The 13,854-nt window shown below is 42.6% G+C and overlaps 1 protein-coding gene across 5 annotated transcripts in view; it reads left to right on the top strand.

The window, feature by feature from the left end:
* The window catches only part of LRRC7 (leucine rich repeat containing 7), a 525,647-nt gene that overhangs the window by 436,611 nt on the left and 75,182 nt on the right, over window positions 1-13,854 (top strand). For 4 of the 5 annotated variants that reach the window (XM_077450492.1, XM_077450490.1, XM_077450495.1 and 1 more), the window contains 2 exons: window positions 2,043-3,705; window positions 11,856-11,990. In XM_077450492.1, the coding sequence (XP_077306618.1) occupies window positions 2,043-3,705; window positions 11,856-11,990 (1,798 nt within the window). The remainder of the gene's footprint in view (window positions 1-2,042; window positions 3,706-11,855; window positions 11,991-13,854) is intronic. The other variant, XM_077450494.1, reaches the window with a different exon arrangement.

Raw genomic sequence — 13,854 nt, 5'->3', positions numbered from 1 at the left:
CAGTCACATTACACACGCAAAAAAAAAAAACACTTTCAGAATAGAGAATCAAAATAATTCATTTTAATCAAGAAAATATTTTAAAAATTATCTATATTTCAATCTATATTTCAAAGCAAATGTGTATTTTATTTATTTAGATTTTTTGCATTAACATTGTGTAGGCAGAGTTTAAGTTGACTGACAATAGCTTTCAGTTTGTCCACACTCTGGAGGAGGATCTGCCAATCACAGACTTTGTCATGCCCCTCCACAAAGGCGTGCGCATAGGGTGCGCCAGGTGTGCCTGGGCACACCCTAATAACCCCATGTGGATTAGCATTATCCAGGGAAAGCACCAGGTGGGTAGTTGGGTGCCCCAATGGCCAGTGTAAATGCCCCCATTATATTAAAGGCTAGGTTCAACAGTAGGAAAATGTTACACCCATATTTAGGGCATAACGTAATATGCTCCCAATCAACTCCCACCACCAGAGCCTCCTTTCTGTGACAGCAGGTGGCGCTCATGTGTGTTTGAGATTTGGGGTGCACACCCTAATGCAATAGGCTGCGCACACCTATACCCAGTCATAATGTGTCTATGGTGGGTATGTGCTGGGAGAGGTGAAGCCTCCATTAATCAACAGCTAATATCCCACCCCCCATAGTGTTTAGTAATATGAAGAAACCACTGCACAGGGCAGGTAAGACATGTTTGTTTGTTTTTTTGTTTTTGTTTTTTAAAACCAAACCTTTAATGACACTTTCCTTGAAGCCAGTCCGTGATTCAGTGTTAGGTGTAGGAAAAATTATCATACTAAATCTTTACTCTGCTTAAAGCGTTGTTCTGGAGAAAAAAAAAACAGTCCCCTCTGAATGATCTATGTACATTTCCAGTATTTTAACAAACTTTAAAGTGATCTATGTACATTGCCAGGATTTTAACAAACTTTGTTGCAGATTCCTTCCTGTTTTCTGCTATGAAGAAATAATTGTTAGTTTCACCAGACTGATTGCAGACTGATCCTAAATGGGAGGATCTGGTTCATTATAATCAGCTAGTTCACTTTCAATGTTCTGATGAGAAAAGTTGCAGTGTCTTCATCCCTTGAGAAGTATTTAACCCTTGGGGAGTTTCTCATTAAAAATGAAATTTCTGTTGCAAAGGAGGCCTAAAATATCACTAATATCATAGTGCAAACCTGAGAGCTATCGCCTCGTTTGATGTCATAACACAAATCGGTTTTCAAATGATTGATAATAACATAATATATAACAGATAACATGGTTTATGATTTATTTTCATAGAGACTGGGATGTGTTCAGACTCTGTATTAGCCCATTTCCTCACTATTTTAATGTTGATCAATGGAAAAGGTACTTTTGGAAGCTTCTTAGCCCTTGTACACACGGTCGGAGAATCCGTCGGAATGTGTCCTATCGGACCGTGTTGTCGGATAATCCGACTGTGTGTGGTATGCATCGGACTGATTCCGTCGGAATATCCGTCGGACCAAGTTTTCCTACTTGCTGGAAATATTTTCCGACAAACTGGTCCGATCGGACATACTCCGATCATGTGTAGAGAATTCCGATCGGACAAAGTGCCACGCATGCTCAGATCAAATTCCTACATCAAAGCTATTGGCTACCAGCCTGAATGTAGTCCCATCGTAACGAAATTACGTCATCACGTTCTGAAAGATCGGATTTTCCGACAACTTTGTCCGACCGTGTGTATGCAACAGTTTCGGACACAATCCGTCATAGACAAAATCCGTCGGACAAAATCCAACGGATTTGGTTGTTGAAATGTCCGACCGTGTGTACAAGGGCTTACAGCATTTATCCTGCCAGAAGCTTGGTGGACAATTTCGAGTAGAGATGCCCAAACAATATAAGCCATAGAAGCTCAGCCCCACAGCTGTTAAAACAACATTTCCAGAATATATTTTTGTTTGATGTACACTTTTATAGTTTTATTCATCCACACTATAAGTCCAAAGCATCATTTTTTTTCCATGAAACTCACAATTTTACATTTTTTTCCCCCTATTCCCTAGGCTAACTCAGTCCTTCCCGCAGCAGATTGAATCTAAGCCATTACTGAGTCAGCGAGAAACGGCGCCAATTGGCAATCTACAGCAACGCAATGACCGGCAGAACCTCAATGACTCGTTCACCGAGAATTGGAACAACAGTTCACATTACGATAACACCGGATTTGTAGCTGAGGAAAACACAGTGGACAATTCGGGAGCCAATCCAATGCTGAATTCAAAATCAAGGAGTACGTCTGCTCACGGGAGACGGCCGTTAATCAGGCAAGATCGTATTATTGGCATTCCTTTGGAGCTGGAGCAGCCAACGCAAAGAAACAGTCAAGAACCTGATGTATCTCCTACTAACCCTTGGCAAAACTGGACTCGAACCCCTAGTCCTTTTGAAGACAGAACGGCTTTTCCATCTAAACTTGAAAGCACCCCTGTAAACAGCCCATTGCCAGAGAGGAAAGAACATAAGCCACAGTCCTTAGAGAACCCAAACACATTCTCTGCAACTCCACCGTGGGAATTCCATGATATGGGTCCCAGTCGGAACATAGGGAATGTATTTTCGCATGGCCACTGTCGTCCCGAGTCTGCCAAAAATACCATATCGGTGAGCAAGAGTACAGAACGTCTCTCGCCATTAATGAAGGACATAAAGACAGGCAGGTTTAAAAAGTCTCAGAGTATAGATGAAATAGATATTGGTGCATTCAAAGTCTACAATATACCTTTGCAAAACTATGATCCTAGAAATATAATGCATGGAAGCCATGACAGACCAGATTTGGGGATGATGCAGGAGCACAGTATGTCTAGAAGTCAGTCTGTGCCAATGCTTGATGATGAATTGTTGGGTTATGGAACAAGCAGAGGACAGCAACAAAAGCCTGTTGCAAAAAAAGTGTATCAGTTTGACCAAAGTTTCAACCCGCAGGGTGCAGTTGAAGTTAAACAGGAAAAGAGAGTACCTCCTCCTTTTTCATATAATCCTGAATACTCATCACAGCAAACAAAAACCATGGTAAAAGATTTGATCAGCCCAAGAGCCTATAGGGGATACCCGCCAATGGAACAGATGTTCTCCTTTTCTCAACCCTCAGTCAATGAAAATTCCATTCCACCTCAGTTTACTCAAACTCAAAGTTCAAGGCCAGGGTTTTTGAAGAGAGCAGATTCGTTGGCAAGTGCCAATGAAATGGCTATGTATAGGAGAGTGAGTGAGCCTCATGAACTTCCGCAGACAGATCGGTACGGTAGGGCACCCTTCCTTGGGGCTATTGAACGGCAAAGCAGCATGTCAGTTGCTGAATCCCAGTTCATGAAAAGGAATGGTCGGTACGATGATGACCATACTGCATATCCAGAGATGAAACCTCAAGGAAGCAGCTATCAAGTGAAAACCTTGACGCAAAGGAGGCCATTGTCTGCCAGAAGTTACAGCACAGAGAGTTATGGAACTGCTCAAACGCGACCTGTATCTGCAAGGCCAACAATGGCAGCTCTTCTGGAGAAGATGCCATCTGATTACAATTTGGTGAACTATGGTGAGAAGTCAACAGACAATGAGATCAAAGCACGGCAGAACCAGGGGAAGGTGGACGAGAGCTGTAACAAAATGCCACCAGACTGGAGACAACAGCTGCTTAGACACATAGAAGCTAGAAGATTGGACAGGGTATGTTTACATGAATTTATATGATTATATATATTTTTTTCATATCTTACAATATTAGAAGTTCATGGATTTATCATGTTGCTTTAATGAGATGAATCAGTCATCAGGACATGCAAAAGGATGTCTTCATCCTATGGAAAACGGCAGGGCCAAATATGTGATATTCAAACCTTCCAAGTCCCTGTCAAATCACTGTTGTCTCCTAAAGTAGGTTTTGATAGTTAAACCTAATTTAATCTGATCAGTCAGGTGCATCAGTTTTTAAATACATTTAGATTAGTGATGTTCCTCAAAGACCTTTTTATGCCTATGGTGCTATTAAACAAGAGTGTTTTCTGTAGTGACATCCAAAGCGAGGTGATGTAGTCATGTCCAGTTTAGTGGAAAGTTTGTATGAGAGGCTCACTTGGGATCTTGGCCTTAGGAACACAGTTTGTGAACAATTTAGCCAATTAAAGCATGGGATATGTGGATTATTTGGATTTAAACTGTCCAAGTCCCCCCCCCCCCCCCCAGTGAGGTGTGGCATGGGTGATATGAGTCTGACAATGCAACAGGAGATTATCATCTAATATTAATAGACACTTCAGCCTGATACATCTCATAATTTACCTTGCTTAGGTAAGCTTAAGCCTGCCATTGATGGTTCGAATCATGGCCAGTTCAGCAGGGGCCGGTCGAGATTCGAACCATCTATGGGCAGGCTGACTGTACCCAAGTCAATCCATTGATTGACTTGGGTACAACCATCATGTCAGATTTTTAGCATGTGATTATTGCCAGCGACTATAGCCGCTAGCAATAATAATTTTGTTCTCCCTGCGCCACCCTGCCAGGAGAACTCAATAGCTCTGCCAGAGGGATTCCCCCATCAACACTGACTGTGTTGATGGGGGACTTTCTTTCCTGCAACTTGTGATTGCAGGAAAGACAATCACATAATCTGTAGCCTGCCTTAGGCAAGTCTACCTTTGACCTTGTTTTGATGATGCAAAAGATGCAAATGAGTTGATTTGCTTAGGCTAAGTTCACACTCTTGCAGGATTTGCGGCCCAGTGAATGTGAGAACCCAATCAAGATCAAAGAAAATACAAAAAAAAAAAAAACGCTGATTTGTTTGCACATTATAGGATGATGAAAGGAAGCAGAGCTTCACTTCTTTTACTAGCCACCCTGCTAAAGTGCACCTTGCGTGCACCTTGCGTGCGCGTAGCAGCGCATGAATTTGAATGGGTTGCTGTGTCTGCCTTTCACGCAAGAAAAAGGTTCCTGCAGCATTTTAAAAAATGCAGCGCCTGGGAAATCGGTTCCTGCACCCGCAAATGTGCGGCGTTTTTCGATGCATGAGGGTGCCATTAACCACTTTTGCACCCATTCCTGCCCAGTCCAATTTTTAGCTTTCAGCGCTGTCACACTTTGAATGACAATTGCGCGGTCATGGAACACTGTACACATATGACATTTTTATCATTTTTTTCACACAAATAGAGCTTTCTTTTGGTGGTATTTAAGCACCACTGGGTTTTAATTTTTTTGCTAAATAAGCAAAAAAAGATATAAAATTATAAAATTTTGCAAATAAACAATCTTTCCTCATAAATTTAGGGCAAAATGTCACATGACGTCCTCCCAGAACAACATGCAGGCCAGACAGGAAGGTGTTAAAGGCATTGTAAATCCGAAGGTTTTTTTATCTTACTGCATTCTATGCATTAAGATAAAAAAATAACTGTGTGTAGCAGCCTTCCTCAGCCTCCCTAATTACTTACCTGAGCTGTCCGGGACACTCCTCCTGATTGGCTGAGACACAGCAGCGACGCCATTGGCTCCCATGGCTGTCAATTAAAGTCAGTCAGCCAATCAGGGGAGAGAGGGGGAGGGGCCGGGTCGGGGGTCCGTGTCTGAATGGACACATGGAGCTCTGTCTTGGCTCGGGTGCCCCCATAGGAAGCTGTTGGCCCCTCGAGGGGCCAGAAGCAGCAAAGAAGGACACGGGAAAAGGAGGATCTGGGCTGCTCTGTGCAAAACCAACTGCACAGAGGCAGTAAGTATAACATGTTTGTTATTTAAAAAAAAAAACAAGACTTTACAATCACTTTAAGAATTTAAAGAATTTTAAAGAGCAGCCCGTTTTGACTTTGGGTGGTTACGCAATCGCTGCAATTCCCTCGTCCACAACCACCTGCATTCGTTTGAACCTAGCCTAAAGGCAAATAGGCTGTTGACTTTGCAAGAGAAGTTACGCTCTGCAGGGGAATTTGCCCAGAGCTTAGTTAATGTGGGAAGATTTGACCGTGCAAAGAATACCCTGTTCCCGGAAACTGTCCAATTGCTATAATTAGATATTCTCAAAGAATACTCTAGTAAGGTCAAAGAAAATACAAAAAAAAAAAACTGAAAATTTGCTTGCACATGATTGGATGATGAAAGACCACAGAGCTTCACGCCATTTACTAACCTCCCTTGTAAAGTGCAACTTCCCTTGCAAAGTGAACAATTTGTTTGCCTTTAGTAAATCAACTCCAACATCTCTCCTACCTATTATTTTGTGATTACCGTATTTATCGGTGTATAACACGCACTTTTTACCCCTTAAAATTGGGGGAAAGTCGTGGGTGCGTGTTATACGCCGATCCCCACTGTCTGTGAGGCTAAAATACTGAGCGCCGCCGAAAAAGACCGAGCCAGGGAGGCAGGACTACGAGCGGAGCCGAGCAGACGGCTCGGCCTTTTTCGGCGCCGCTCGGTCTTTTTCGGCGGCGCTCGCTCGGTCTGTCTCGGCGGCGGGATATTTAAAAATTGGCAAGGCTGCAAAGGGTGCTGGGCGAGCTGGAAATTACACTGGCAAGCTGCAAATGACACTCTGCAAGGCTGCAAACAGCGGTGGGCAAGCTGCAAATGACAGTGATCATTCTGCAATTATGGACAAGGCTGCAGATGCACACTGATAAGGCTGCATTGACGGGCATTTAAATGTACGTTTTTTTCCCTTAAACTTCCCTCCTAAAACTTTTTTCCTTAAAATGCCCTCCTAAACTTGGGGTGCGTGTTATACGCCGGTGCGTGTTATACCCCCATAAATACGGTAATTGCATTTGGTTTTTGGATGTTTAGTTTCTGTTTCCCAACCTCACAATGGAAACAACATCCATGGGACAACTTTTTTGCTTCTTTCAAAAACATCTTAGCAAGACGAAAGAGGAATCTGCAGATTTAACAAAGCACAAACTCTTTGGATGTGTTGTAAATTTGATGCACATGAGCGGTTTCTGTTCTCTTTGCTGCCTTTGAGGAACACAAAGATACCAACAATCTGGCCCTGGTGAATTTTGTTTTTGCATGTTTACTGCCGTTCTGATAGATTTGTGATGTTTTCATTTGCAGTCCATTAAGATTCAGCTGGTTTATCCTATACAGTCACGGACACTTAGATGAGTGTCAATTTTTCAGGGGTTTAATGAGAAACACAACATTGCATTCTTAAAATGGAAGCTATATGTCGTCATGTGCCATTATAATTACGCCTCTAAAACAAGGATTTTCTTTGTCTCTTTCGAATTTTAACTAAAGCCAACACTTTTTTTTTGGACTCCCATTACCTTATTCAAGCTAAAAAAAAGTGTTGGCTTTAGATACACTTTAACCCAGGGGTGTCCAACCTGCAGCCCATGTGCCGCGTGCAGCCCAAGACAGCTATGAATGTGGCCCAACACAAAATCGCAAAATTACTTAAAAAATTATATTTTTTTTTTTTGGAAGTTTTTTGTAATTATGCTTTTACACATAGTGAACACATGCGGCCGAAGAACAATTTGACAGCGTCTCTTTACCGGACTGTTATAAGTTTTATCTTCCTTGTTAATAAATAGAGAAAGAACATCCCTATTGCCACATCCATAAACTATAATGGTAAAAAAAAGGGCAGAAAAAAGTCCTAGGATTGGACTTTAGAGGCACACAAGGCGTTATATGATTAAAAAACATAAGCTTTATTAGTACAAAAATATATATTGTGCAAACAGAGCAAGAAACAATAAGAATTAAAAACATGTATATAAGGTTGTAAACATAATATACATGGCACCGATGAATACTTGCACTATGTAGGCGCAGTGAGCCCTTGTGCTTCAACTCGTTTCGTTGTTTTGCTTCGTCAGGACACTCTCAGGGGTTGTTTAAAAAAACAGGAAAACAGGTCTCACTATCTTATCAGCATGAAAATGTGTGTAGATGAAGACAAAAAGTTTCACTGTTGGACCTCAAACAACACCATGTGAATAGATCAGTGATTCTCAACCAGGGTTCTGTGCAACCTTAGGGTTCCTCCAGAGGTTGCTAGGGGTTCCTTCAGCATTGGGCAATTTCTGCCTCTCAGATAAGTTCCCACTCACACTATTGATCTTTTTAGCGATCTGTAAGGAGGTAATTCTTCCCAATGATCACAAGTGTAAGGGCCGTTCTTCCCACTGACCATCACACTAATGTATCATGAGTTGTAGATTTATAATTTTTAGAAGGGGTTCCCCGAGACCAGAGAACTATTTCAAGGGTTCCTCTGTGTTGAAAAGGTTGAGAAAGGCTGGAATAGAGCAATATGTTTCCCAAGTACTTGTAAACATGCGGCAGGTGGTTCAAGCTTTTGCGCTATAAAAGTATGGTACGGCGGTATCCAGGGGTATGGGGGGGTGGTGGAAATATAGACAGAGCTGCATTCGGTTAATAATCCAAGAGTATATATACTGGCCAACACCAGCCAAATCCCTAAAACTGGGGCAGCCTACCCTATAATAAGCAATTGCTTTTGGAACTACATAGAGTAATAGCCCACTGGAACTGCCTTCATAGCTATAATAGTGGGGATACCCAGTTCCGGTGGGCTACTACTCTATGTAGTTCCAAAAGCAATTTTGTATTAATAAAGCTTATGTTTTTTAATCATTTATCGTCTAGTGTTCCCTTGTACACATGGTTGGAGATTCAGACGGAATGTGTCCGATCGGACCGTATTGTCGGATAATCCGACTGTGTGTGGTCTCCATCGGACTGTTTCCGACGGACCAAGTTTTCCAACTTGTCTATAAAATTTTCCGACAACATGCTCCGATCGGACATACTCCGATCATGTGTAAGCCTACTCCGACGGACAAAGTGCCACGCATGCTCAGATCAAATTCCTAGATCAAAGCTATTGGCTACTAGTCTGAACGTAGTCCCGTCGTAACGAAATAACGTCATTGCGTTATGTACAATCGGATTTTCCGACAACTTTGTCCGACCGTGTGTATGCAACAGTTTCAGACAAAATCCGTCAGACAAAATCCAACGGATTTGGTTGTCAGAATGTCCGACCGTGTGTACAAGGGCTAAAGTTCGACCTAGCGCTTTTTTCTGCCCTTTTTTCTTGTTTCTACCATTAAAGTTCTATCTTCCCAAAGAAAAATATCCCACTCTTTACAATCATGTCTTATTCATGTCATCAGTTTTCATCAGCACCTATATTTGTGAGCAACTATTTTCAAGGACGAAGAACACCAAGGGCACAATTAGAACCAAAATATCTGATGAGCACCTTGAGATTTCATTAAGAATTGCTACTACATCCATCCAGCCAGATATCGATGCGTCAGTTTATCAAACATTTTCAAATATCGCACTCGTTTTATGTTGCCCCCTTTTTTGTAATTAAAAAATGACTAAAGAATTGTATTACTCAGGTAAATTATCTAGATCAGTGATTGTTTTAGTTTTTTTTTTTTAAATCAAAAATAGCTTTATTGAAAAAAAAATAAAAATAAAATAAAAGATACAGCAATTCCAGAATAGATAAGCATCCATAGCCAAAGCCAACAGTTCCATGTACAGAGTCAAAATCAGTCAGTGATACAGACTGGGCATATTGTAACAGAGACCAGCAAGCTTATCATAAATTATAACAGTGAAACAATAAATGAAAGACATTGTGCAATGGAGGTAACTTCCTTCGTTTTCTAGCCACTCGACTAAATTCAATAGCCAATGGAGTTTACATTAACCAACCAGGAGCGTAACCAAGACTGGGTCAGGCTCGGGGTGTCCAACCATGGGCCCTAGAGGTTATCATATTTACGACCCCCCCCCCCGTGTTGGTATATCTACTTCTCCAACCAGAGAGTATCTCCAGTACACTAACCATTCTTTATGAGACGGAGGGGCCGGGTGATTTCCAATGCTGTAAAATGACTTGCCGATCTTGAAAAAGGGCTCTAGCCACCTTCTCTGGTAAAGGCCGATAGTTGGAGGTCATCTAGTATGCCCAACAGGCATGGTTTAGGGTTGAGTGGACCCATTTGCCTGCCTTTTGAGTTCACCATTCACAGACACTCAGCGTGGTTGTAGAGATCTGAAAAACGGCATTTACTGTGTTCACTACCCAGTATACACCAAAAGCATTGGGGTTTCTGCCTTTACATGCACACAAACTTTAATGGCATCCCAGTCTTAGTCCGTAGGGTTTAATACTGAGTTGGCCCACCCGTTGCAGCTATAACAGCTTCAACTCTTCTGGGAAGGCTTAGGAGTGTGTCTATGGGAATGTTTGATCATTCTTCCAGAAGCACATTTGTGAGGTCAGGCACTGATTTGGACGAGAAGGCCTGGCTCGCAGTCTCTGCTCTTATTCATCCCAAAGGTGTTCTATTGGTTTGAGGTCAGGTCTCTGTGCAGGCCAGTCAAGTTCCTCCACCCCAAACTTGCTCATCCATGTCTTTTTGGACCTTGCTTTGTGCACTGGTGCAAAGTCTTGTTGAAACAGGAAGAGGCCATCACCAAAACGATTCCCACAAAGTTGGGAGCATGAAATTGTCCAAAATGTCTTGGTATGCTGACGCCATTAAAAGTTCCCTTCACTGGAAATAAGGGGCCAACCCCACCCCATAATCCCCCCTCTACCAAATGATTTGGACCAGTGCACAAAGCAAGGACCATAAAGACATGGATGAGTGAGTTTGGAGTGGAGGAACTTGACTGGCCTGCATAGAGTCCTGACCTCAACCCGATAGAACACCTTTGGGATGAATTAGAGCGGAGACTGCGAGCCAGACCCTCTTATCCAACATCAGTGCCTGACCTCACAGATGCGTTTCTGGAAGAATGGACAAACATTTCCATAGACACACTCCTAAACCTCGTGGACAGCCTTCCTAGAAGAGTTATAGCTGCTAAGGTTGGGTCAACTCAATATTGAACCCTACAGATTGGGAGGAGGGGGGGGCATTGGAAGAATGGGAGGCCATTAAAGTGTGTGTGTGTGTAAATGCAGGCACCCCAATACTTTTGGTAATATAGTGTATGTGCAGTTTGGGGCAATGCCATAGTAAGTTAAGTTTCCATGGTCTTGGTAGCATTTACTGCAAGTAGGGTTGGCTAGATCAGCGATTGTTAACTTGTGATCTGCCCCGACTTTTTCTGCTCATCAGCTTTCCTTATTGTTAGCGTATTTTGTTTGGGGCCGAAGACAATTCCTTTTCTTCCGATTTGGCCCAGGAAGGTCAAAAGGTTGGACACCCCTGCTTTATCTCATGGAACTACAGAACAGGTGAATGTGCCGTTTGTTTGGCCCGGTGCCTGGGATGTCATGATGTCTCAGTTTGGGTTGTCAAGCACTGGTTTGCCCAACATCAAGCCTGCCTTTTGAGTTCACCATTCACAGACATTCAGCTTGGTTGTTATTTATGCTGAGCCACTGCCCCTGTAAAATAATTGAACACAATAAAAGTATAAAATAATATTTTAATGTAATAATAAAAGTATAATATAGTAATAAAAGTATAGTAATTTTGTAACAAAGTATCATCTCTATCGTAAACTGTTCCACCATTGGCTCCAACTTTTCCTGTCTGTACCATTTCAGTAATACCAGAATACACTAAACCCAGCCTCATGGTTTTTGCAGGCAGTTAAACAGAATGGATCTCTCTGTGTCAGTTCTGTAAGTGTATTGGTCTTTCTGTATTATGTATTTGTGTACTATATGCTTTGTCTGCAAGTCAAAGGCCCAGAATGTGCTTCACAGTGTATCCCTGTGGGCTTTCTTTTGTTATGTTTGTTCATATTTCCCCGTCAGTTCAGCATGTATGTTCATACCTTGTCATCGCATTGTCTCCTCCATTCAGAATGCCGCTTATAAGCACAACACTATTAACCTTGGCATGCTGCACTCAGGATCGCTCGCGGGCATGCATGGTGGCAAAAGCATGAGTTATACTATGCATCCGTCAGCTTACTACCAAGACATACCTCTCTACAATGTAAGTATGCGGGCCCGGCCGCAGGACACTCAGATAACTCCTGTTGTTTTATGTATTCCCTTTTCTTAAAGGATCAGTCCATTTTTTTTTAAATGGATGCTGGTGACTGCTTCTTAAATCTCTCAAAGACTCCAGTGCTAAAGTATCCTCCCCCCCCCCCCTCCCTAAGTTGTAGCTCTGCCATGGCCACGAGGTTCTAACATAGCCAGTTCTTTATTCTGCATTATGGAGAATCCATCTGGAGATGCATTATGGAAAATCCATTATGGAGAGTTCATCCTTGATTGGCTATGGTAGGCAAACTGCAAATTCTGCTGGGGAGGTGTCACTATGGAGTGCAAATATAAGATGCCAGCATGGGATTCAACTTGCTAGTAACCACATAATACCGAAATATCCATTTTGGGAGAGTGTACTCTTTAATGCCGCATACACGCGATCGGAATTCCGGCCAGAAAAAGACAGATGAGAGCTTTTCATCGAAAAATGCGACCGTGTGTACGCTTCATCGGAAATTTAGGTGTCCGAATTCCCGCCAGCCAAAAATTGATAGCATGTTCTCAATTTTCCCGACGGAAAAACTTTCTATCGGAAATTCCGATCGCGTGTATGCAATTCCGACACGCGCCAAAAATCACGCATGCTCAGATTCAACTACGAGACAGAAGCTATTGGCTACTGGCTATTGAACTTCCTTTTTCTAGTCCCGTTGTACGTGTTGTACGTCACCGCGTTCTAAACTATCAGAATTTGGTGTGACCGTGTGTAGACAAGACAGCTTGAGCGGAATTCTGTCGGGAAAACCATCAAAGCTTTTTCCGACGAGAATTCCGATTGTGTGTACCCGGCATAAGGATTCATATGGCCAAAACTGATATTTCAATGCCAAGTGGATACTGGCCAGTTAATTCAGCCATAGGCTTCTTATACGGCTCAGGGACTCCAGTGATGAGATATCTTCACCTGAGGTCCCAGCCCTGCCCTTCTGTCATCACCATTATTTGAGACTCTTAAAATGGTTGTAAACCTCTGAAATGAAAAATGAACCAAGCACTATCCATCTATACCCAGATAGCAAGCATTTGTCCTGCAAGTTTGAAAATGACCTGCTAGGCTTTTGCTAGACTTGCCAGGCTCCACAAGTTTGTTGCACAGTTACAGCAAATCCGCATTGCATGACTCCCAATCAACTTTCTTTGCAAACATCTGCAAAGTCTGCTGCAAGTTCTGGTTCAGTTATTTTGTGCAATAGTCCTCCCACCACAGGGGGTCACTGTGGCTGAATTTTCATGCTGTAGACCTGCAGAGCTCTTGCTGTAGACTCACCACTGCAACTTTGCTCTTGCTAGAGACTTGCCATGCAAATTTGCTACAAATTGGAAAAGTGTCAATTAGGACTTGTACTTCAAGTGCTCTGCAAGTGTACAACTTGCCAGTGAAAATGTGCAGCAAGTTAACAGACTTACAATGCAACACTGTCACAATCTTGTGGCAAGTTATCCTTGCTATCTGGGTAGTGTGCATTTGCCTCAATTGTTAGTACTTAGCGTGGTTCCTTTCTGCTCTTTTATTCTTCTGATATCTGCATGAGTCACTTCTAACAGTCTGTGCTCTATGCCAGGGGTCTCAAACCGGCGGCCCTCCAGCTGTTGTGAAACTACAAGTCCCATGAGGCATTGCAAGGCTGACAGTTACAAGCATGACTCCCACAGGCATAGGCATGATGGGACTTGTAGTTTCGCAACAACTGGAGGGCCGCCAGTTTGAAACCCCTGCTCTATGCCTTAGGTGCTCAACCTGTAACCCGCCAGTTGTTGCGGAACTACAAATTCCAAGAGACATTGCAAGGCTAGCAGTTGTGCCT

This window comes from Lithobates pipiens, unplaced genomic scaffold (assembly GCF_037356315.1).
Source record: "Lithobates pipiens isolate NorthernLeopardFrog02 unplaced genomic scaffold, aLitPip1_a1.2 Scaffold_23, whole genome shotgun sequence".
NCBI classification, from domain to species: Eukaryota; Metazoa; Chordata; class Amphibia; order Anura; family Ranidae; genus Lithobates; species Lithobates pipiens.
The sequence above is the reverse complement of the archived record's forward strand: the minus strand, read 5'-3'. Positions and strand labels throughout refer to the sequence as shown.